The 22,436-nt window shown below is 41.4% G+C and overlaps 1 protein-coding gene and 1 long non-coding RNA gene across 4 annotated transcripts in view; one reads left to right on the top strand and one right to left on the bottom strand.

The window, feature by feature from the left end:
* Positions 1 to 17,713, bottom strand: part of LOC127654909 (ribonuclease H2 subunit B-like) — a 51,487-nt gene extending 33,774 nt beyond the window's left edge. Inside the window, exons 1-7 of one of the 3 annotated variants that reach the window (XM_052142457.1) lie at positions 17,592 to 17,707; positions 17,434 to 17,502; positions 17,192 to 17,286; positions 16,941 to 17,067; positions 16,734 to 16,854; positions 16,558 to 16,649; positions 16,341 to 16,425 (exon numbers count right to left, since the gene is read on the bottom strand). In XM_052142457.1, coding sequence (XP_051998417.1) covers positions 16,341 to 16,425; positions 16,558 to 16,649; positions 16,734 to 16,854; positions 16,941 to 17,067; positions 17,192 to 17,226 — 460 coding nt within the window. In that variant the 5' untranslated portion in view covers positions 17,227 to 17,286; positions 17,434 to 17,502; positions 17,592 to 17,707. Of the gene's footprint in view, positions 1 to 16,340; positions 16,426 to 16,557; positions 16,650 to 16,733; positions 16,855 to 16,940; positions 17,068 to 17,191; positions 17,287 to 17,433; positions 17,503 to 17,591 lie in introns of all 3 variants that reach the window. The other 2 variants (XM_052142458.1, XM_052142460.1) reach the window with 2 other exon arrangements.
* On the top strand, positions 13,138 to 15,279 carry LOC127654910 (uncharacterized). The gene is made up of 2 exons (XR_007971974.1): positions 13,138 to 13,384; positions 15,101 to 15,279. It is a non-coding gene; the product is annotated as an uncharacterized LOC127654910 (long non-coding RNA).
* Positions 17,714 to 22,436: the final 4,723 nt, after the last annotated feature.

The following is a 22,436-nucleotide window of genomic DNA, read 5'->3' as shown; positions in this document are numbered from 1 at the left end:
ATCACGAGCTCACGCGTGATGGAAATGCAGATTAAAAGGAGCATTGCAAAATAATTAGTAGGTATTGCAAAGAAAAAGATGTGTGGCAAAATCATTGCTGCCTAAAAATCTGTTGCAGAGATAAAAAAGGATAAAAGATCTTTAGATTATTTTACAACAGTCATTGATTTTTGCAATTAATTACATCTTGGTTTTTGCTATATTTTATTTATATTTTGCAATTCTTTATTTTTGTTTGCAAAACTTTCTTTTTTTCTCTCGATACTTTATTTTACGTTTGTGATACTTAATTTTTGTTTTAAATTTTTTTTTTTTTGTTTGCTCAATACTTTATATTTTTGCAAATATATGTGGCATGGAATTGATTCTATAGGTCCTTGCGTTGCTCCAGTGCATCATTGATCCAAGATGGCGGCGCGGTAGCACGCAGCGGCCACTCCGGATCCACAATGGTGCTATTTTTGTTAAAAAAGCCCGACTTTTGCAACACATGGACATCGGAGCAACCAGTGTTCGTGTCTACCATCGCCAGACACTACACAAATATAAGACTCATGCAAAAACCAAGCTGCATGATGACCTGCAGGAGGCGCTACGCGTACTCGGCTTGCTGCGGAGACCAGGCCTCCAGCCCTCGGCGTCGCCTGATGCCGGTGGCGGGGAGAGGACGTCGTAGCGGTGTCGCGAAAGCGAAGCGCGGAAAGAGGGCGGGGTCCATGCTAGGCTAAAACAAACCCTAGCCGGCCGGCTCTCCCGTCTATCCTGCTCTCAAATGTTTGCTCCCTGGACAATAAACTGGACTATATCCGACTCCAGCAGGCTACGCAGCGTGAGTTTAGAGACTGCTGCGTCTTTGTTTTCACGGAGACGTGGCTCAGCGACAGAGTTCGGATGCCGCTATTCAGCTAGACGGGCTCGCCTCGTTTCGTGCCGACAGAAATACAGCTCTCTGCGGTAAGACTCGCGGTGGTGGCTTGTGTGTTTACATAAACACGGAATGGTGCAAGAACTCTATGCTAGTCTCTAGTTACTGTTCATCGCTGTTGGAGCTTGTGACTGTTAGATGCAGACCTTTTTATCTACCACGGAATTCACCACTGTTTGCATAACCGAGTTTACATTCCCCAGCGCTAACGCTAAGGAAGCGCTCTGTGAACTGTATGGGGCTATGAGCGAACTGCAGAACGCTCACCCCGACGGACTGTTTATTGTCGCCGGAGATTTCAACCATGCAAATCTCAAGACAGTGCTCCCTAAATTCCATCAGTATGTGGACTTTGCAACGAGAGGGCGAAGCAGCTTGATCTTGTTTACACAAACATCCCAGGCGCGTGCCGGCGGAGCCCCGCCCCCACCTCGGCTACTCAGACCACATCTCTGTTATGTTAATTCCAGCATACAGACCGCTCGTCAGACGCACAAAACCGCTTCAGAAGCAGGTGAAAACCTGGCCAGCAGGAGCCATCTCTGCTCTTCAGGACTGTTTTGAGTGTACTGACTGGCACATGTTCAGGGAGACTGCAACATATGGCGATTCTACCAACTTGGAGGAATACACAGCATCAGTGACCAGCTACATCAGCAAGTGCATTGATGATGTCACTTTCTCAAGACCATCACCACACGCTCCAACCAGAAGCCGTGGATGACTGCGGAGGTGCGCACGCTGCTGAGGTCCCGAGACTCCGCCTTCAGAGCAGGCGATAAGGCAGCCCTAAGAACAGCTAGGGCCAAACTGTCACGGGCAATCAGAGAGGCAAAGCGCGCCACGCCCAGAGAATCCACAGTCACTTCCAGGACAGCGGTGACACGCGGCACATGTGGCAGGGCATCCAGGCCATCACCAACTACAGGACAACATCAGTTGCCTGTGACAAAGATGCCTCCCTTCCAGATGCGCTGAACGACTTCTACGCTCGGTTTGAAGTGCAGAACGACGTGATGGCGAGGAAGTCCACCCCTCCTCCCAACGACCAGGTGATCTGTCTTACCACGGCAGATGTGAGGAAAACTCTACGTAGAGTCAACCCACGGAAGGCTGCTGGACCAGACAACATTCCTGGCAGAGTGCTCAGAGGATGTGCAGACCAGCTAGCAGATGTTCTTACCGACATCTTCAACATCTCTCTGAGCAGCGCCATTGTTCCAACGTGCTTCAAGGCCACCACCATCATCCCCATGCCAAAGAAGTCTTCAGTGTCCTGCCTCAACGACTACCGTCCCGTCGCACTTACACCCATCATCATGAAGTGCTTCGAGAGGCTCGTCATGAGGCAGATTAAGACCCAGTTGCCCCCCTCACTAGACCCACTGCAGTTTGCGTATCGTTCAAACCGTTCAACGGACGATGCCATCACCACAACCCTCCATCTGGCCCTCACCCACCTAGACAATAAGGACTCATACGTTCGAATGCTGTTCATAGATTTCAGCTCAGCATTCAACACAATCATTCCCCAGCACCTGATTGGAAAGCTGAACCTGCTGGGCCTGGACACCTCCCTCTGCAACTGGATCCTGGACTTCCTGACTGGGAGACCTCAGTCAGTCCGGATCGGGAACAGCATCTCCACCACCACCACACTGAGCACTGGGGCCCCCCAGGGCTGTGTGCTCAGTCCACTGCTGTTCACTCTGCTGACTCACGACTGTGCAGCAATGCACAGCTCGAATCACATCATCAAGTTCGCCGATGACACGACCGTGGTTGGTCTCATCAGCAAGAACAACGAGTCAGCATACAGAGAGGAGGTGCAGCGGCTGACAGACTGGTGTAGAGCCAACAACCTGTCCCTGAATGTCGACAAAACAAAAGAGATGGTTGTTGACTTTAGGAGAGCACAAGCTGAACACACTCCGCTGAACATCGACGGCTCCTCTGTGGAGATCGTCAAGAGCACCAAATTCCTTGGTGTTCACCTGGCGGAGAACCTCACCTGGTCCCTCAACACCAGCTCTATCACCAAGAAAGCCCAGCAGCGTCTCTACTTTCTTCGAAGGCTGAGGAAAGCACATCTCCCACCCCCATCCTCACTACATTCTATAGAGGGACTATTGAGAGCATCCTGAGCAGCTGCATCACTGCCTGGTTTGGGACTTGCACCGTTTCGGACCGCAAAGCCCTGCAGAGGATAGTGAGGACAGCTGAGAAGATCATTGGGGTCTCTCTTCCCTCCATGAAAGACATTTACAAAAAACACTGTATCCATAAAGCAACCAGCATTGTGGACGACCCCACACACCCCTCACACAAACTCTTTACCCTCCTCCCGTCTGGCAAGAGGTACCGAAGCATTCGGGCCCTCACGGCCAGACTGTGTAACAGCTTATTCCCCAAGCCATCAGACTTCTCAATACTCAGAGACTGGTTTGACACACACGTGTCCTGAGTTGCACTTTAATAACTGTCACTTTATAACTGTCTGCTACCTCAATAACTGCTATGTGCATAGAACATTATCTCATAGTATGTTATGTTTACATTTTAGAAACTGTCATCTTTTTGCACTACTGAGTACTGGTCGGCGCTGCACTGTCTATTGTCCTGTTCATTGTCAGTAATTTGTTGTACTGTCCTGTACTTTTTGCACATGTTTGCACGTGCACTTTATATAGGTATATAGGTTTTTTATATAGGTATTTTATTTCGTTGTGTTGTCTCATGTGGTCCTATGTTGGTCCTTTGTTGTTTTTATGTAGCACCATGGTCCTGGAGGAACGTTGTCTCGTTTTGCTGTGTACTGTACTAACTGTATATGGTTGAAACGACAATAAAAACCACTTGACTTGACTTGACTTGACTCATTGGTTGAGAGCTCAATAGTACGTTTCGGAAGCAAATAAGATGGACGTCCCACCTTAGCACCCCCTGACTCGCACATATTTAGAATATGCAGGGAAACGTTTGGCAGAGTTTAACAGCCAGTGCTTCGACATTCATACCAGCATACAGCTCTCTTAAAACATCAATAAGCACCTCTACTCTAAATGAAACATAGTCATTTGATGCGTGGTTATCGACTTAATTCGCAAGTTGCGCAACTCTCTAGATATATGAAGTGTCAGCTAAGTTTTTTTTTTTTGTGCAGATGTATACATACATACATACATAAACGATCAGGGAATTGAAGCATGGTTGTATCTTTTACAATGAACAATCATAACAACAGAATAGTATGGATTTGCGGACATCAAAATATGAAGTTATATACACCGAAAAAAAAGAAAAAGTATAAGATTAAATCATGTAATTTATGAAACTTGCTCATTTTGTGGTTTCGTTGAAGAAACAGCTCCCCATTTATTTTGTGATTGTAGTATAACCAATAAATCTTGGATTGACTTAAGCTCTTGTGTTTTTAGCCCCATAAATAGCTATAGTTTACACGATATGGCTATGACCTAAAGTCACATCGAAACAAGTCAAGAGTAATCGAGCACACGCTTCAATCTACAATAAGTCAATGGTAAGCAGGACCGCCCACATAATTATCATACAAGAGACAGAAATGTAAGAATAAATACAAAAATAAATACATGTGGGAATATTTATATATAGAAATAAATACATGTGGGAATAAATACATAATTTAAAAAAACAAATGAAAGAATAAAAAAAGTTTTAAAGAATAAAAATAAAAAGAGAAAATAATAAAGGAAAAAAAAAGTCATACAAAAATAAATTCAGGAATAACTTTCATTAAAATCTAATTATATTTGTTTTATCAAGACATTTATTCCTTTATATATTTTCTTATTATTACATTTATTTATTATTTTTGCAGGTTTTTCCTCCATGCATATGTACGTGGTAATGTAGCCCAGGAGTGCCATTTAAAAAAGAATGAAGGAATAAATTATCAATCTATTAATTTGAAAATATAAATGTGAATAAATAAACCAATTTATAAATGGACAAATAAATAGACACATTTAAATGTGAATAAATAAACCAGTTAAAAAATTACAAATAAATAGACACATATAAATGTGTTTTTTTTGTTTTGTTTTTCAAATCTCTTTATTGGTTTTTCCAAGTTATTACATTTGCTTAAACAAAGTGTTGTACATATAAGTAATAACAGAAGGAGGTTCAAACCCATTTACTGGACCTTCCCCACACCTGTAATACCTTCCCTATAACCCACCCACAAAAAAGAAAACAAAAACCCATCACTCATACTCACACACGCACACACACAAACACACACACACACACACACACACATGTTGTGTTTCCATGTTTTATGGGGACTTTCCATAGACATAATGGTTTTTATACTGTACAAACTTTATATTCTATCCCCTAAACCTAACCCTACCCCTAAACCTAACCCTCACAGAAAACTTTCTGCATTTTTACATTTTCAAAAAACATAATTTAGTATGATTTATAAGCTGTTTTCCTCATGGGGACCGACAAAATGTCCCCACAAGGTCAAAAATTTCGGGTTTTACTATCCTTATGGGGACATTTGGTCCCCACAAAGTGATAAATACACGCTCACACACACACACACACACACACACCAGGACAGAAGAGACAGAATAGACAAGGGGTCAAAGTGTACAGGTTTGTCTAGGACTGAGCTAATTGTACCAAATACTCCAGACCAGAAAGCTGATAACTTGGGACAGAGCAGAAAAATGTGCATGTAGTCAGCAGGCGATTGATTACACCTGTTGCACTTATCAGTTCTATCAGGGTATATTCTAGCTAATCTTGCGTTTGTAAGGTGGACTCTGTATAGAATCTTGCACTGTATAAGGCTGTGTCTTGCACATATCGAAGAGGATAATATCTGCTCCCATTGCTCATCTGCTAAAGTGACTCAGAGATCCTGGCTCCAAGTAGTCCTTAGGGCGTCCAAACAGTTTGACTTCATGTTTGAAATGAGATTATAAACTGTCGATACGAGGCCCCGTTGATTTGAGTTTTGTGATAGGAATTTATCAATCATAGAACTTGGAGGTTGTTTAGGAAAGTTAGGCGATTGAGATAGTAAAGTGTCGAATTTGGAAGTAGTGGAACAGATGGCTATTTGGAAGGTTACATTTTGTTGATAAATCCAAAAAAGAATAGAAAATGCCATCAGCATAGAGGTCGTTGATAGTAACAGGCCATTGTTTGACCATATCTGGAAAGCTGGGTATGAGCAAGAAGGAAGAAATGAATGGTTATGAAGGACTGGAGCCAGACCTGATGAAGTATGTAGGCCAAACTGTCTCCTAAATTGTCTCCAGACTTTAAGTGTATTTCTCACTGTCAGATTTGAAGATAATTGCTTAATTGGAAGTGGCAATTGGGAGCAGATCACCGACCAAAGTGAGAGATGCGAGGAAGAAGTTTCTATATGGGCCCACTGAGGTTGATTGCTCTGTAGTTTATTTGTGTTCCAGAATGGAAGTCTACTAATGCTGCAGGCCCAGTAGTAGTGACGAAGGTTTGGCAAAGCTAGTCCTCCCTTAGACATAGGGAGTTGGAGGACTGTTCTCCTAATGCGAGCACGCCCACCGCACCATAAGAAAGTGTGTGTTAACTGGTCTAGAGAAGAGAAAAAAGACTTACTTATAAGTATGGGAATGTTTTGGGAAGCATAAAGAAACTTGGGCAGTACCACCATTTTCATTAGGTTGACCCGCCCCATTAGTGAAAGAGGGAGGGAAGACAATCTGGCAAAATCTGATTTACACCGATATAAAAGCGGGCTGAAATTTTTGGCAAAAAGCTCTTGGGATGAGTTGGTAACAAGGATTCCCAGATATTTAAAACCTTCAGTGGCCCTTTAGCAGGAAGGAGATCTTGAGGAAGCTGCTCGGCAGAGGGGTTAATTGGGAGATACTCACTTTTACCGAGATTTATCTTGTAACCGGAGTATTTCCCAAATCTTTCTAAAATGCCGAAAATTACAGGGAGAGGACGCAGGATTTGAAATATAAAGCAAAAGATCATCTGCATTCAAAGCAAGTTTATGAGACATACCATAACGTCTGATACCCTCCAATCTTTCCTCAGCATGGAGCCATATGGCCAAGGGTTCGACAGCCAGGGCAAACAGCAATGGGGACAAGGGGCAACCTTGATGAGTGCCACGAGACAATGAAAATAGGCGGGATTTAATACCATTAACTTTGATTGATGCAACAGGGGAGGTGTAAAGGAGCCTGATCCAAGCTATAAAGTCAGGGCTGAGACCAAATTTGTTAAGTATATAAAACAGGTAATTCCATTCAACCCGATCAAAAGCTTTTTCAGCATCCAGAGAGAGGACAATTTCTGGCGAATCGGTGGGAGGAGAAAAAATTATATTAAGCAACCTCCTGGTGTTTGAAAATGAGTGCCTTCCTGAAATAAAGCCGGTCTGATCAGGGTCTATCAGAGCTGGCATGATTTTTTTCAAGGCGGCAGGCCAGAGCTTTAGCTAAAATCTTGAAATCTACATTCAATAGTGAAAAAGGCCTGTAACTGCTACAAAGAAGAGGGTCTTTGTCCTTTTTTAACAATAAAGTAATAGAGGCCTCTGATAATGTGGGGGGTAGGTGACCCTAGGCCTCCGATAATGTGGGGGGTAGGTGACCCTTCAATACCGCTTCATTGAAAACTCTGACCAAGTAAGGGGCAAGTACAGAAGAAAAAGCTTTAGTGTGACTTGTTACTTTGTAAGGATTTAATAGCATATTTTATTTCAGAAACAGTTAAGGGTGCACCAATGGTGGCAGCAAGCTCTTCATTAACCTGGGGATATATTAGATGATCAAGGGGGTTAGGACCTTCCCAGTCACGAGGGGAGTACTCAGAAGAGTAAAGGTAGGCAAAATAATCATAAAACGCATTGCCAATTACTTTAGGATCGGTCGAATTGTCTCCTGAAGGAGATTTAATGCTAGGGACTAGTCTAGAAGCACTGGCCGCTCGAGCCTGATATGCAAGCAGTTTGCCCGCCTTGTCCCCCTACTCAAACAATTGCTGTTTTGTCTGCAAAAGTTGCCTCTCGACCTTACCCGTTGATAATAAATTATATTCAGATTGAAGCTGGAGCTGCTTTTTATAAACCAAAGCAGAGGGATTGGCAGAATATTGGATGTCAAGTCTTTGGATATCGTCTGATATTTCTCTTAATTTCGCTTGCTCAGACTTCATAAGGTAGGATACAAAAGATATAATTTGTCCCCTTACATAAGCCTTAAAGGTCTTCCACAGTGTGTTGTTACTCATGTCTGGCGTGTCATTAACTTCAAAGAAAAACTGACTTTGTGAAGAAAGAATATCAGAGAATTTGGGCTCGCATAGCAAATGGGAGTTGAATCACCAGAATTTAGAAGGCTGGCTGCTGTGAGGAAAATTGATTTCTATGGAAGTCTGGGCGTGGTCAGATATCACTATGCTGTGGTAGTCACAGGAAATTATGTTGTGCAGAAGCCTTTTGTCAAGTAAAAAATAGTCGATTCGTGAATAAGTGCAATGGACGTGCAAGAAGAACGAAAACCATTTTCCGGTAGGGAATTTGGTCCTCCAAGGATCTGCTAGGCCCAGTTGTGCCGCATGGAACTTTAGTGAATCAGCCGATTTTGACAGCAAGTCGTGTGGTGGAAGATTTGTCAAGTTCAGTGTCCTGAACCCGATTGAAATCACCACCAAGAATGATATTATGATCATTGGGATTAGGAATAGCAGCGAAAAAAGTATTTATAAATTTCTCGTCATCCCAAGTCGGGGCATATATCGAGGCCAGGACCACCGGAGTACTTTGTAACTTGCCTGATACTATTATATATCGCCCATTGGGCTCAGAAATAACAGTGTAGGGTTCGAAAGCAATGTCCCTGTGTATAATAATAGCCGCTCCTCTAGCCCTCTTGGAAAATCTAGAATGAAAGAAGTGGCCCATCCATGGCCTTTTAATACATGAGATTTCAGAAGTGTGAAGGTGGGTCTCTTGTAAAAAGAGAATGTCCCCTTTAAGCTGCTGTAAATGCGAAATTACCTTATTGGCTTTAGTGGTATTATTTAAGTCTTTGGCGTTCCAAGAAATGAAACGGACATGAAAAAAAAGGGGTGGGGGTGGGGGATACACACACTGACACACACACACACACACACACACACACCAAAAAAAAATAATTAATAAAAAAAAAAGAACCTTTTTTGTATCTCCCTGGATACATTCCTAAGTAGCAGAAAATTCTGTCCCATCAAAAACTGCCATCCCCAGAATAATAACCTAAAAAGAGAAAAACAGAACTCACAAGTTTACTAAATGAAACATTCTTAATGCCCACACCTATCTCAAAAGAAGCACTAGGGTGTAACAGTTTGGAGGTGCATTTTCCCATATGCCTATATACATTTATACACAAAAGAACAGCACCCCTAAAGCAACAGGGTGGATATGCATTCAAATATTGTAAACATCAGTTAACTGAGGTAATTAAAGTTTGCATTGGAGTGCATAGTACTGTAGGGCACCTCAGAGATCCAAGGCCACTGTAAATAGCAGTATTGATAGTGTAATGCAGGGAAGAAGTCAAGAGAGCTGGATCTAGGTGCAGCTAAGGATTTTAATGAAAAAATAAACAAATACAAATAAATGGGAGACACAGGTACAAAATAAAACATCCACGAGGGGAGACAAAAACATAGACAGGAGAAAACATCCACGAAGGGCACAGGCAAAACACGGTAGGTCAGGATACATTCAATTTCATACATTCAACAACTGACAAAGAACAAGCAACCAACAGGGCATAATATACAAAAAGACTAATGAGTAGATCAAACTCAGGTGAGGACAATAGAAGACATCTGGCAGTGATGAGGGCAGGGAATTATGGGAAGTGTAGTCCATGGGGAACAGATGACAGAGGCAAAACACAGGGCAGACAACAGTGAATCGTGACAGATAGTAACCGTTATAGAGAGAAAAATAGAAAATAAAATGAAAAGAAACATCTGCAGGTAGCTCTAGCTTAGAGGCATTATCCACCATGCTGCCACGTTGGCAAAAAAAACATGGCTGCGGGAAACAACAACATGAGACCAATATGCAGCAGTGGAGTCCAAAGTCCAAGCTCTTATTCAGTTAGCATTAGCCGGAGCTGGCAATACAGCTAGTTAGCATTCAGGCTATTAAGAGTTGCCATGTCAGACCATGCTAGGTGTCTCGGGACGAGAGGAACTTCTCGGCTTCTTTTATGGATGATAGCCAAACTCTGTCACCATTCTCCGCCGTGATCACTAGCCTGGCAGGGTACTGGAGGGCAGGTCTGAGTCCTCTCTGGTATAGCCTGGCCATGACGTCTCGACAGACTGCCCGTTGTTCCATAACTTCGAATGTATAGTCCTCATAAAAGGCTATAGGTTTACCCTGATAGCGTAGCTCCGCTCTCCTCTTCCACGCCTCACGGATGACTTTGTCTTTGGTCTGGTAGCTGTGGAACCGGATGATTACGGGCCTCGGCCTCTCGCCCTCCTTCGTTTTGGCTGTTAGTGACCTGTGTGTGTGGTCTTGAACGGGAGGAGAGGGCAGTGTATGCTCGCCGAGAAGCTGGGGTAGTAGTGAGGAGAAAAAGGCAGTTGGTTGAGGGCCCTCGATCGACTCCGGGAGTCCGACTATGCAGATGTTATTACGGCGGCTGCGGGCCTCCAGGTCCACTGCATTGGCCTTCAGCTTGGCGTTGCTAGCAGCTAGCTCTGCACACGTAACTTCCAAGGATGACAGCCTTTCGTCAAACGAGTCGGCGCTGGACTCCAGCAAAGTAATACGTTGCCCGTTATTACACACAGTCGCTTGCACCAGGTACATTTTAGACTCAAGGGTAGAGATGGTCATCTTAAATTCAGCAGAAAGGTCTGCTTTGTGGTCCTCCAGCAAGTTGGTCAGTGCAGCCATGCTCACGTCGCTAGTGGCTACATAGTCATTTGGCGCGGTATCTTTTTTATTTTGCTTTGCAGCCTTAGAAGCCATATCTGCGAAGGCCATGCAATGTTCACAAGTTATATAAACTTGCTGCAGAAGATGGAGAAGGGAATATGGATTTTTAGAGATGAAAGTATATGAAAGACCTTGGGAACGGGAGTCAAACATTTCTACTACTCGTCCGCCATCTTTTCGTCTCATAAATGTTTTTTTTAATTAATTTGTTTAAAATGTCATTATATTTAACAATACAATTGTGGATTAATAAATCAGATTTCATGTTTAAATTGTCATTAAATGTAGCAATAAATGAGTACATTAATGAGTCTTTTAATTCACTTTTAATGCACTTTAAAAGCACCTTTTAAATTGCATTTTAAAAAGGTATTTGGCAATTGCTTTTCTTAAGTCATTTGCCAATTGCCTTTCCTCACCCATTTGCCAATGTCTTATTTTTCATTTTGCTTTTACTTTTTGTTTTCCTTTTCTTTTTCTTTAACCAACTGAGAATTGAGTTAAAACATTGGACTGTTGACTCGTGAGGGCATCCATTGAACTTTCGACTCGAGGATGTAAGACGGCTTGTCATTGGACAACAGAACAAGCAGTTTACGTTATATAATTGGATCTGCGCATTAGAACCGGATGTGAAACATATCAGAAGTTAATGGTGGCTCACTCACTGTTGCTGTGAATTGCTGGATGCGGCCCTACCTGAGCGTGCACTGTGATATGTGTCCAGGATGGGAACAGAACCAGCCTCCTGACCCGTGGCCTGAACTGAAACACTCGACGGAGCTGCGCAAGGGCAATGGCTGGAGTGGCTGGAGAAAGCCGATGGACATTCCAGGACTTATACAGAAGAAAACGCACATCCCCTTTCAGTAATATAATTTTTTTTTGTGATTTAACATTTATTATTGATTCAACTATTAAACAATGAAAAACAAAACACACACTAATAGAATCAACATTTAACCCTCACAGTTACCCCCCCAGCCCGACCCCCAACAACTCCCCAGTGGTCACACAACCATAGACACACAAACAAACAAAAAACAAAAAACTAAATATAATTAACACCCACATCCACTACACCTCTCTCTACACTGTCCCTCCCCGAGAGCCCTCCAAAAAAGACAGATACATATCCTATTTCTCCACAAACTGGTCTAAACTCCCCAGTCTTCTGGATGCCTCAAAAGCTGACACCCTGCCCATCTCCGAGCACCACTCCTGAAATGGGGGCTCCAGCTGACTTCCAGCCCCTTAAACTTATCTGTCTGGCAATTATAATACTAGTTAGGACCCAGTTATTTTACAGTACATGCTTATTCTCCATATTAATGACCACCCCATCACCTAAAATACAGAGTCTGAGGCTAAATACAATTTGAGAGCCCAATATCTCACACATAAAACTCTGAATCCTCAACCAAATTTCTTGGATCTTAACACATCCCCAAAAGACATGGGTTGTGTCTCCATCTTCTGGTTGACATCACTAGCAGTTGGGTGTGTCTTTAAGATCAAGCCTATACAATCTAGGGAGGGTCAAACAGACTCTATGTAAAATCTTGAATTGCATAAGGTGAACCCTTGCATTTCTAGATGCAGACTCCAGATTAAAATAATCTCAAATTAATCAATTTGTTTGTACCGCTGCTACCGGGTGTTTATAAAGTAACTTAATCCGTCCAATAAAAGTATTTCCGAACATGTATATATACCAAAACCTTAAAATGAGAATCCCATTCTACCATATCAGTAGTAAGTATTATATACCTTGTGACAAAAAATGATTTATGGCCTTTGATTTATGACTTAATTGGTGTACATTTGACCTTTCGATGAAACAACTGGGGGTTAATTAAATTTGTATTTTTGACCAGACTTTAGGGGTGTTAATTGGATCCGCGTTCATGGGGTATTGTTGTGATAAGACACTACAAGATTTCGCAGTGTCATTTTAAATCTTTGATCTCCGAAATATTTCACAACAAAAAACGGGGTTTTTAGTATAGCCTATCGACAGTCCTTTTAAATGATTCAGGCATAGATTAAACTATCAAACATCCCAATGTTGCTTTATTCAGTTCTAAAAGAGTTTTTAACTAAACATATGTAACGGAGGTATTTTTCTCTATGGGGACTTTTATTTTGACAGGTTTTTTCTTTCTCCGGCGTGTTCACGGGAGATGCAAAGACATCTGGGAAGAAGAGGAGTGAGCAGTGTTACGAGGCAGACACGTCATGATCGCGGTACGAGAGGTCGACATGTTTTCGCTGACGCTGTAATGTAAGACAGCGGTGCACGGTCAGATTAAGTTTGGTGGGTTTAGTGTACATTAACATTGTTGTGTGAGACTGGAGACGAGGTTAAAGCAGAAGTTCGGTCGATTGCGTCATCGGACAGAGAACGGTGTTGGAGACTGGCTGGGAACGCGAGAGAGAGAGTCGTTGGAGCCGTGAGTTTCATTCAGAACACTGTTTTTTTTTGCCGTTATTCTGACTGTAAGAATTCTGAGAGTCCTACTGTTTTTGTGAGTTATCCATAAACTGTGTTGGAGCAAGAGACATTGATTTTTTTTCGGCGAATCGGTTTTGAAGGAGTGATTCGTTTTTTTTTTTTTTTTTAACTTAGGTAAAGTTGGTTTTATATTCGCACATTCACGTTAAAGAACTTTTTCAATTAAATAGTCAATAAAGCTATTTTTTTTTTTTCAGATTCGAAGCAGCTACATGATATTGACAACAAAGGTTGTGAACTACAACATTTTTTACAATCGATCAAAATGGGCAAGTATATTTTTAAGCGTGTACTTTAGAGATGAATATTCAATGTGTGTCGTAACCAAGATAGGGACCGTCTAAAAAGTTAATATTGTTTTTCATCGTGTGCAAACAGACAACTACATTTTAGCCAACTGCAGATGTAGCCTCTCACATTATGTGTTCTGATGCTATAGAATGTCCTTTAGCAACAAAACCTGCATTATAATGATGGTGTTTAAAAAGGTGTTTATGTAAGGAATAATTGACGACGGGCCGTTGAATTATTAGAAAAATAATGCACACCCGGGGTGGTAATGCGGTCACGACGCGAAGCGGAGTGGCCGTTACACCTCGGGTGTGCATTATTTTCTAATAATTCAACGGCCCGGAGTCAATTATTCCGCTTATACTACAGTTACCACACCTCGAAACATTGTTCAGATGATGTGATTCTAGACGTTTGTCAAGTTTTTGTCATTAAAACGCTCTTGTATGTAGGACTAATTTCTTACGCATCTAATCCCATGCCTCCGTTGCTAATTCCAAAACGTCATTTTAGAGTTAGTAACGGAGGTTTGAGCCACTGACAGCAGACTAATGCAGTTATTAGTGTAGTTATTAGAGAGACAGAGGTTGCAATAATGAGACAGAAAATCATGTGCGTCATATTATTTAATTTATTTATTAATTCATACTTTATAATTCATTCGTTAATTCGAACGAATTTATTTATTAAAATTAAACTGCACGTTAAACACATTGACAGCCCAAGCTGTTGTTTTTTTTGGAGTCGGTCTAGCTGTTCTTCGCTGATTGTTTTATGTCTTTTGTTGTTGCCGGCTGCCTTTGATGTCCTCTTCCGTTTATTTGTTTTTTCATCTGAGCTATCCAATACTGCGGTCGCCCAGTTGTTAAAATGTTTATGTTCACCATAAATATTAAAATTTACTTACGGAAAATCAAAATAGTCTGTCATTTTTTTTCCTCTTGAAATTGAAGTGGATTTGTCGCTGTCACTTCTTGTTATGAATTGTATCCTATTTTCCGTTATTACAGTTGACTACGCGAAGTGATATGGAACTGTAATGCGGTCAAGACCTGCCTGGAACTACTTTAGCCGTGCGTTTCCCTGAAAATAATTGCACACCTTAGAATGTTCTCAACCAATCAGAATCAAGCATTCAACAGCCCTGTAGTATAAGAAATAATAATGAATGAATCTGTACATGAACTGTAATTTGGTAACAATCCAGACTGTAGAAAGGAAAATCATGTTTAATCTCCTGAACATAGTTAATTGCTTCATTTTACAACCGTTTATATTTATTTATTTATTTATTTGAGAAAAAAAAAATGAAAAAGAACTGTGTGTGGTGGTTTTAATAATGACATATGATTTATTTCAAAAGGTTTTTGAAAAGCATCGAGACGACTGCTACAAAGCAAGTTGGATCATCTTGTCTGGACTCTACAGAACATACTACAGCCCATGTATTGCTGTTTTATTCACCTCTGTTTTTCTGTTTTTATCTGTGATAAAGAGTGTGTAACAGTGTTCTCCAGGTGTTGAATAAAAAGAATGGCTAAACACTGTTTTATGTTTTCCTGTTGTATGACACCTGTGTTTAACATGGAACTCTAACAATAACACAATTCATGTACATTGATTGATGTTTACAGTCCTGCAGAAATATTACTGTCCGTGGTACTGAATCCATCAGATTATTGACAAGTACTCAGAAAACATGACAGCAAACAAGATGTTTATTTTGGGTGTGGATTTTGGAATAAACTGCTGCTTCAATGTAAATGTAATAAGTGACTTATCAAGGTATTCATCAATATTTTTCTTTCTAAATATCACATGAGTTGAATGACTTCTCTAGGCTTGTGAGATTTTACTTTGTTATAGAATTTACCAGTGTAATTACTGAAATGTTCTTTTCATGTATTCTTTAATGTCTGTTTCTGATATCTGAATGCAGTAACAGTGCTTGCTAATTTAGCCCGGCTTCCAGAAATGAATCTGGAATCAGCAATGTTGAGATATTTTGTTGATATTAAGTCATTGAAGGAAAATTATATTGTCTGTTTTCTAAAGGGAATTATGGGGCGGAGATAATTTGCCAGGACAAGTGGGGTGAGGCATACACACATTGTCTGGTACCCTAAAAGTGTCAGTCAGAAAGTTGTTTATTTTATGTTCATCTTAATACAATACACAATACAGAACTGCACAACATGTCCCTTCTGCAAGAGGTTTAGCTAAGAGAACATTCATTTGTCACTTTATTCTGAGACATTCAAGCATTTGTGGTCTGTCTATGGACACTTACAGACTTCTAAATCAGTCAGCTACATTTGAGGCATACAAATTAATAAAAGAAAAGCAGCAAGCATACATTTCAAATGATAATAATGGTAAACACATCAACCTAATAGTAATGTTTCTTACAATATGAGTGATTAGATTTGGTTAAATGATATTTAATATACAAATGATTAAATGATAAAGCATAAGCAAAACTGATAAAACATAAGCAAGAAAATGTATGTATTTTTTCTGCTTCATCAAATACATACATATTTTTTACAATTTAAACACACTTTTAGCATGAGCTCCTAACTGAATAGCTTACAAACACAAACCACAAATCCATGGTTCCTCTTTTGGTGGCAGATTAATTTCGAGGCACTGGACATGAAACCACCTCTGGCATAATTCACATTGAACCTGGAAGAAAAATAGAACATTGTTAGATTTATTCAGAAACTGTTGTAATTATGAAATGTATTTGTGAAAACTCATTTTCTCTTCAATTTCTTTTCACTTTCAACAAATAGGCAATAATGACATAAAGAATACCCAGGTGCAGAGCTCCTCTGTTTGGTCCTTTTGGCCTTTTTTTTTCTTAGTGTCTTTTTGTCCACATACAGAGCAATACTCATCTCTCGACACTGCGATTATGATAATGTAGATAATTATACTCCATCACTCTGTCTCTGGAAATAAACTGTTCTTTCCAAATAGTTTGCCAATACCTGATGCCTGCAAAATTGTTTTGGCAACATTTTTCCTGATGTGGCACATCTCCTCTTTGCTGGGTATTATGTTGATGCTCTCAGGAATGTTTGGAAAGTGTTCCACCACCTGCTTGGCCATCTAGAAGGAGAGCGGAGAACATTACTAGTCTCATATGGGAAAATGTGAGAACAGTGTTTATGTAAAGTAGTTTTCCCTCCATTTACCTGCATCACAAAGACACCACAGCTGAAAGCATCCTCCTGGAACGAATGGTGTATTGTCCCAGGCTTCCACATAGTGTCCACCCAGTCTTTTCTTCCGTGCTGGTTTCCTCTCTTCCTGAAATATTCCCTGTTGTAGGAAAAATACAGTGTGTGGGGTTGTGGTGGTCTTCAGCAACATCCATATGCTAATATTCCAATATTAGTGTTGTAGATCGAAAAAGGTTACAGATTTTTTATACAACATAACATACAAAATTTTTTTGCATGCTTGTGTGGCAAGTTTCATTTCATCACTACCACGTTGAGGGTCAAGTATGAAAATGGTGTTAGTTGTAGCATGTAGATACTAAATATAAAAAAAAAGAATAATAATTAGTCATTCAATTAAATGTCTGTGAAAAGGTCAAACATTTATGTATGGGTGTATCAATGTTTATCTGTAATAGTCATACACATTAATTGTATTTTTTACTTATAATATATTTTTACTTACCACAAACCTCCAGTGCACGTGTCTGATATTTACAACAGAGATGACCCCATCATATTGCTCAAAGTTGACCTATATATCAGAAATGTAAATAAACGTATTTGTGTACTGTAAAATACATGGACATATAAAAATGCAGAATCATAAGTAGTTGCACTCACTTTTTTCAAACCTTGTCGTATGACCTGGTCTTCTGGGCCATTTAAAATGACACTTGTGGTGTAATGGCTTAGCTGGTAGATATTTGCACCCTTTGCATTAAGTACAGCTCTTAAATAGCACTTCGATCGTCTGGGAAAAAAAAAGATAAATCATTGCAATTATTCAATTTATTTCAATTAGTACGTACATTGAGAAAAAACATTTAGAATCTGGCATTTACTTTTCTTAGGTACAACATTTTTTATAGTTTATAAATGTATATATAGTACAATTTTGTATTTACTATATATTTTTGTTATGATATGTGTACCTCTCCAAATAACCAGTCATGCGGCTTCAGTGTTAGGAACTCCTTGTGATGTAACAGGAACTCCAGATTCTGATCTTCAGACTTCACAATGGCTACAACCAGTTCATTGTGCGGTTTTGTCCATAACATGTCAATCTGTGAATGTTAAACACTTCATATAGTCAATAATAAGTTAGCTGAATATATGCAATAAATAGTTTCATTTGTTGTACTAACTTAATTACCTCTTCCTCTACAGGGAGTGCCTCTGCAGGAAGCTGCATTGGCTCAGGACTTGACTGTTTGTGGCTTTTTGGCTTATCTTTGTGGATCCTTCTTTTCTTTTTTTGTGGAACAGGCATTCTCTGAGGAACAGAAAAGAATTTGGATTTGGTGTTTGGGAAACGTTCTTCCTTCTTCTTCATCCAAGTTTCTTGACACTGATCAAGGTTCAGAGGTGGCTCAGGCTGGAGCAACAGCTTTTGAGGAAGGTTATGCAGAATGATGTGCTCTGTATATCTTGTTTGCAGAGACTGATGCATTTTTCTTATGAAGATTCCTGGTTTGACATTTTGTTGTTTATGCATTATGGAATGTTTGACAATTCCAAACCACCTTTCTATGTGACAATTGGTATCTCTTGTTTTTGGTAGTGTCAATGTTGTCACCAAATCCTGTTCACAAGATTCATACCTACCGGTAGTCAGGTCTCCCAACAGCAAGCCACTCCAAAGAGGAAAAATGGCAAGGTAGGTATCAGTAGGTAGACAGTGAGGATGCCCGGACAAAAGTATGGGTTGTCCTCTTTGGCCAAACATGTCTCATCACCTTCCTCTTCTTCCTTCACCTCTTTCATGATCTACTGGAAGAAAGCAGTGAATGGTGATCTGCCAATGATGGTCATTGCATGTCTTCTCTCTTCACTTTCACACATTTCCCAGTCTTCAGATTGGGAAGTTTCTTCCAGTGTATCCTCTTTGGATCTTGAAATGACACTCTCCAAAACACACAGACTTTCTTAGACAAGGTTTGTGTTTTGTGGGGTTGTGAGCAGGCCACAAAATGCACGGAACACAATTCTTGATTCAGTCATGTTGTTGGCATTTTGGAGTCTTACTGAAGCATACGTGGCAAAGTCTCTCAGTCCTTTGTCATCCGTTTGCCTAGAGATTGCCTGTCTGACAGCTTTCAAAATGTGTGCAGAGCAAATGTGCAAGACAGTATATGACTTCATTTCATCCCATGATGTTTTCCCAATGCAGAACTTGTATGCTCTGTCGAGGTAAGAGCTGATGTGCTCTTTGTTGAAAGCAAGCATTACACTTTGTATTAAAGCCCAGCTGTAATCAGTCTCGACCTGGTGAACATTTATTTGTGTGTATTTTGACAAATGCAATGTAAATTGCATGAGCCAGAATGTGATTGGTGGTATTGAGTGATTGTTGGAGAGCATTTCACAGATGGGAAGAGGTGGAGCATCTCTAGCGTTCCCTGGAAGAACGAGTGCATAGTACAGCACACGCTTCGGCTGTTCGGTATTTTTGACACAACTCCTCCAGTGGCATCAAGATAGAGGGACACGGGAGACTTACTTCGCAAATGATGCACAAGAATGCTGATGCCAAGCTCGGTGTACGAATGAACAATGAACGGATTCATACTGAAAAGCTGTACGTAGCCTGGTACCTTGAAGTATTTTGTGTCACATTCCTTGAGCAATGTCTGCATTAAGTATATTTCCATCATGACATTGGAGTGAATGGACTCCTTTTTCCTCATTTCTGAGCCTATAACTTTCAACACTTTTTTATTGAGAGATTCCGTCATGTTCCCAGCCAGGAGCTGCTCGTTTGGTGTTGATTGTAGTGCGCTGTAAAAATACTGACTGGGTCCATGTGTTAAGGCCTTTGCTATTTTCCCTCTTTTTAGTTTGGTTGCTGGCCTAGCCTTTTTCTCTGAAAGTTTGTGGTGTATATCTCCAGTTTGTTGGACTAACATTTTCACATCACATTTTCCCAGTGCAGCAGGATTATTTTGCATTGTGAAAGTGTATTTGGCTGGGCAAGTTGAAAATGTGCAGACTGCCTTTATATGTAAATATGGAAGTTTTTTTTTTCTGCTCCAGGGAGTCTTGGCATGTTGATATTTAAATGAGAGAGTACAACATGGATTTTGGTCTTTAAAGCTGTCATACACATGGTCTGTCCAAGGTGGTCTTAATTTTGAGGACCATATTCGTGGCTTGATCCCATTCCATATTTTTCTTTTCATAGAGATAACAAATTGTTTTGGTACCTCTGGACATTGTCTCTGAACATTTACTCCAGGCTCTCCTTCCTGTACCTTTGTGGGCTCAGGTGTACTCTTTAGACCCTCCGAGTCAGTATCTGGCTCTTGGTAAATAGGTTGTGAGTCGAAGTCTGTCTCTCTTTTCAAAATCTCTGTGTCAAACTGGGTTTCCACATCTGCCACTTCTGTATCTGTGGTAGATCACTTTAATCAATTAATACATTTTTCCAATACAATAAATGTTTTGTTATGTGCAAATTTTAACAATCATTTCATTTATAAATGGAAAATGACTGAAAAAATATTTTATTTATTATGAATAAAGAAAATATTAGGAATAAATAAATATATGCACCGAAATAAAAATGTTGGTCCTTAAAAAACAAACAATCAAAAAAACAAATATATATATATAGTTATTAATTTATTATTTTCAATTATTTTTTAGAATTGTATTATTATTATTATTATTATTATTATTATTATACTTTTAAATTAAAAGCAATAATTTTACTGAATCTCAATAAAAAAAAGGCAATAATATAAAATAACCACACTTTTATTTAAAGTAACACAAAAATTAAACAGAAAATATCCCTATATTAAAATAAGTGGGGCGTCATAGTTGCAGTTGATATTTTTGGACTTTTTTCTCTTTCGGACAAAAACGTCTAGGTTACGTATGTAACCTCAGTTCCCCGATGGAGGGAACGAGACGTTGTGTCAGAGAACGACACTAGGGGTCTCTCTTGAGCGCCGATATTCACCTCTGTACTATGAAAAAAGGCCAATGAGAGTTGGCAGCCAGTATTTGCATGTCCCGCCCCCGGACATACGGGTATTTAAGCGGCGCAAATCACGGGAGTTCATTCAGGATTTTTCTGAGGAGCCGGAAATGGTCCGGCCACAACAGGGGCTCGGCTCAGCGACGTGGCAAGGGGGACACAACGTCTCGTTCCTCCATCGGGGAACTGAGGTTACATACGTAACCTAGACGTTCCCCTTCTGTCGCTCTCTTACGTTGTGTCAGAGAACGACACTAGGGGTCCACTTAAAAAGCGCCATGCGCTGAGCCGGGTACGTGATCCGCTGATACAGGAGCGAGCAGGTATTCCTACGTGCAGAACGACCAACTGTATCAGGCCGCATGTACCCTTCCCCAATGCCCCATTTAAGCCATCAGGATTCCTTATCGTTACCCCGGAGGGGGGAACAAGGTGACGGCCGCCAACATGGGAGCGGGCCAGCCTGGCTGGGCCTCTTTCTCTCTACGTTTCTCGCATAGAGCAACTACGGCCGGGGCCCTTACACGCATTGAGGGAAGGGGGTCTTAGCCCTTGGTAGGGCGGGGAAGACCCTGCGGAGGCCACACCTACCCGGAGGGGAGGCAAATTTGAGTGGCACATACATCGCATGGCCTATACCTAGGCCTTATGCTGAACAGTAGTCGCGGTGGTAGCACCAGCCTCAGAGAGGGGAGCACACAGCATGGCACCTGAGGTAGCTGTGACTGCCTAAGGGAAACACGGCATCAACTCACGTGAGGGGACAGAACCGTGGTTTTACACACAGGGGAGTCCGAGCAGGAGGCCTTACCTGTGGGGCCCCTATACCAGTACAGGGTAGCTAGCGGTACCCACAGTGGTTTGGGTCGGCGAGTCCCTCCAGCAGAACTGCGACCCGCAAGGGCTAGGGAGGAGCCAACCAGTGTCCCAAGCCTGGGATCTCCTGGGAAGAAGGCGCACTGTTTCCCCTGGTTAGGGGAAGGGCTGGGTGCAAGCGATCCACCCGGTCAGATCGTCGGCATGCCACCGAGTTCTACGGGCTCGGTACCTGAGAGAACACGGGACGAAACTGACTCAACTCGGAGATTGTAGAATCTCGCAAAAGTGTTAGGTGTTGCCCAGCCCGCAGCTCTACAAATGTCTGCTAGGGCAGTGCCCCTAGCCAGTGCCCATGAGGACGCTAACACTCCTGGTGGAGTGGGCTCGGACCCACAAAGGGGGGACACGGCCTGGGTGTGATAAGCCAGGAAATGGCATCGACAACCCAGTGGGCGAGTCTCTGCTTGGAGACAGCGTTCCTTTCTGCTGTCCCCAAAGCAGACGAAGAGCTGCTCAGAGCGTCTGGTGCTCTGTGTGCGGTCCAGGTAAATACGTAAGGCACGTACGGACACAGCAGTGAGAGGGCTGGGTCTGCCTACTCCGGGGCAGCGCTTGCAGGTTCACCACCTGATCCCTGAAGGGTGTGGTAGGAACCTTGGGCA

This window comes from Xyrauchen texanus, chromosome 14 (assembly GCF_025860055.1).
Source record: "Xyrauchen texanus isolate HMW12.3.18 chromosome 14, RBS_HiC_50CHRs, whole genome shotgun sequence".
NCBI lineage: Eukaryota > Metazoa > Chordata > Actinopteri > Cypriniformes > Catostomidae > Xyrauchen > Xyrauchen texanus.
Note: the sequence above shows the minus strand (reverse complement) of the source record. Positions and strands in the feature narration are given on the sequence as shown.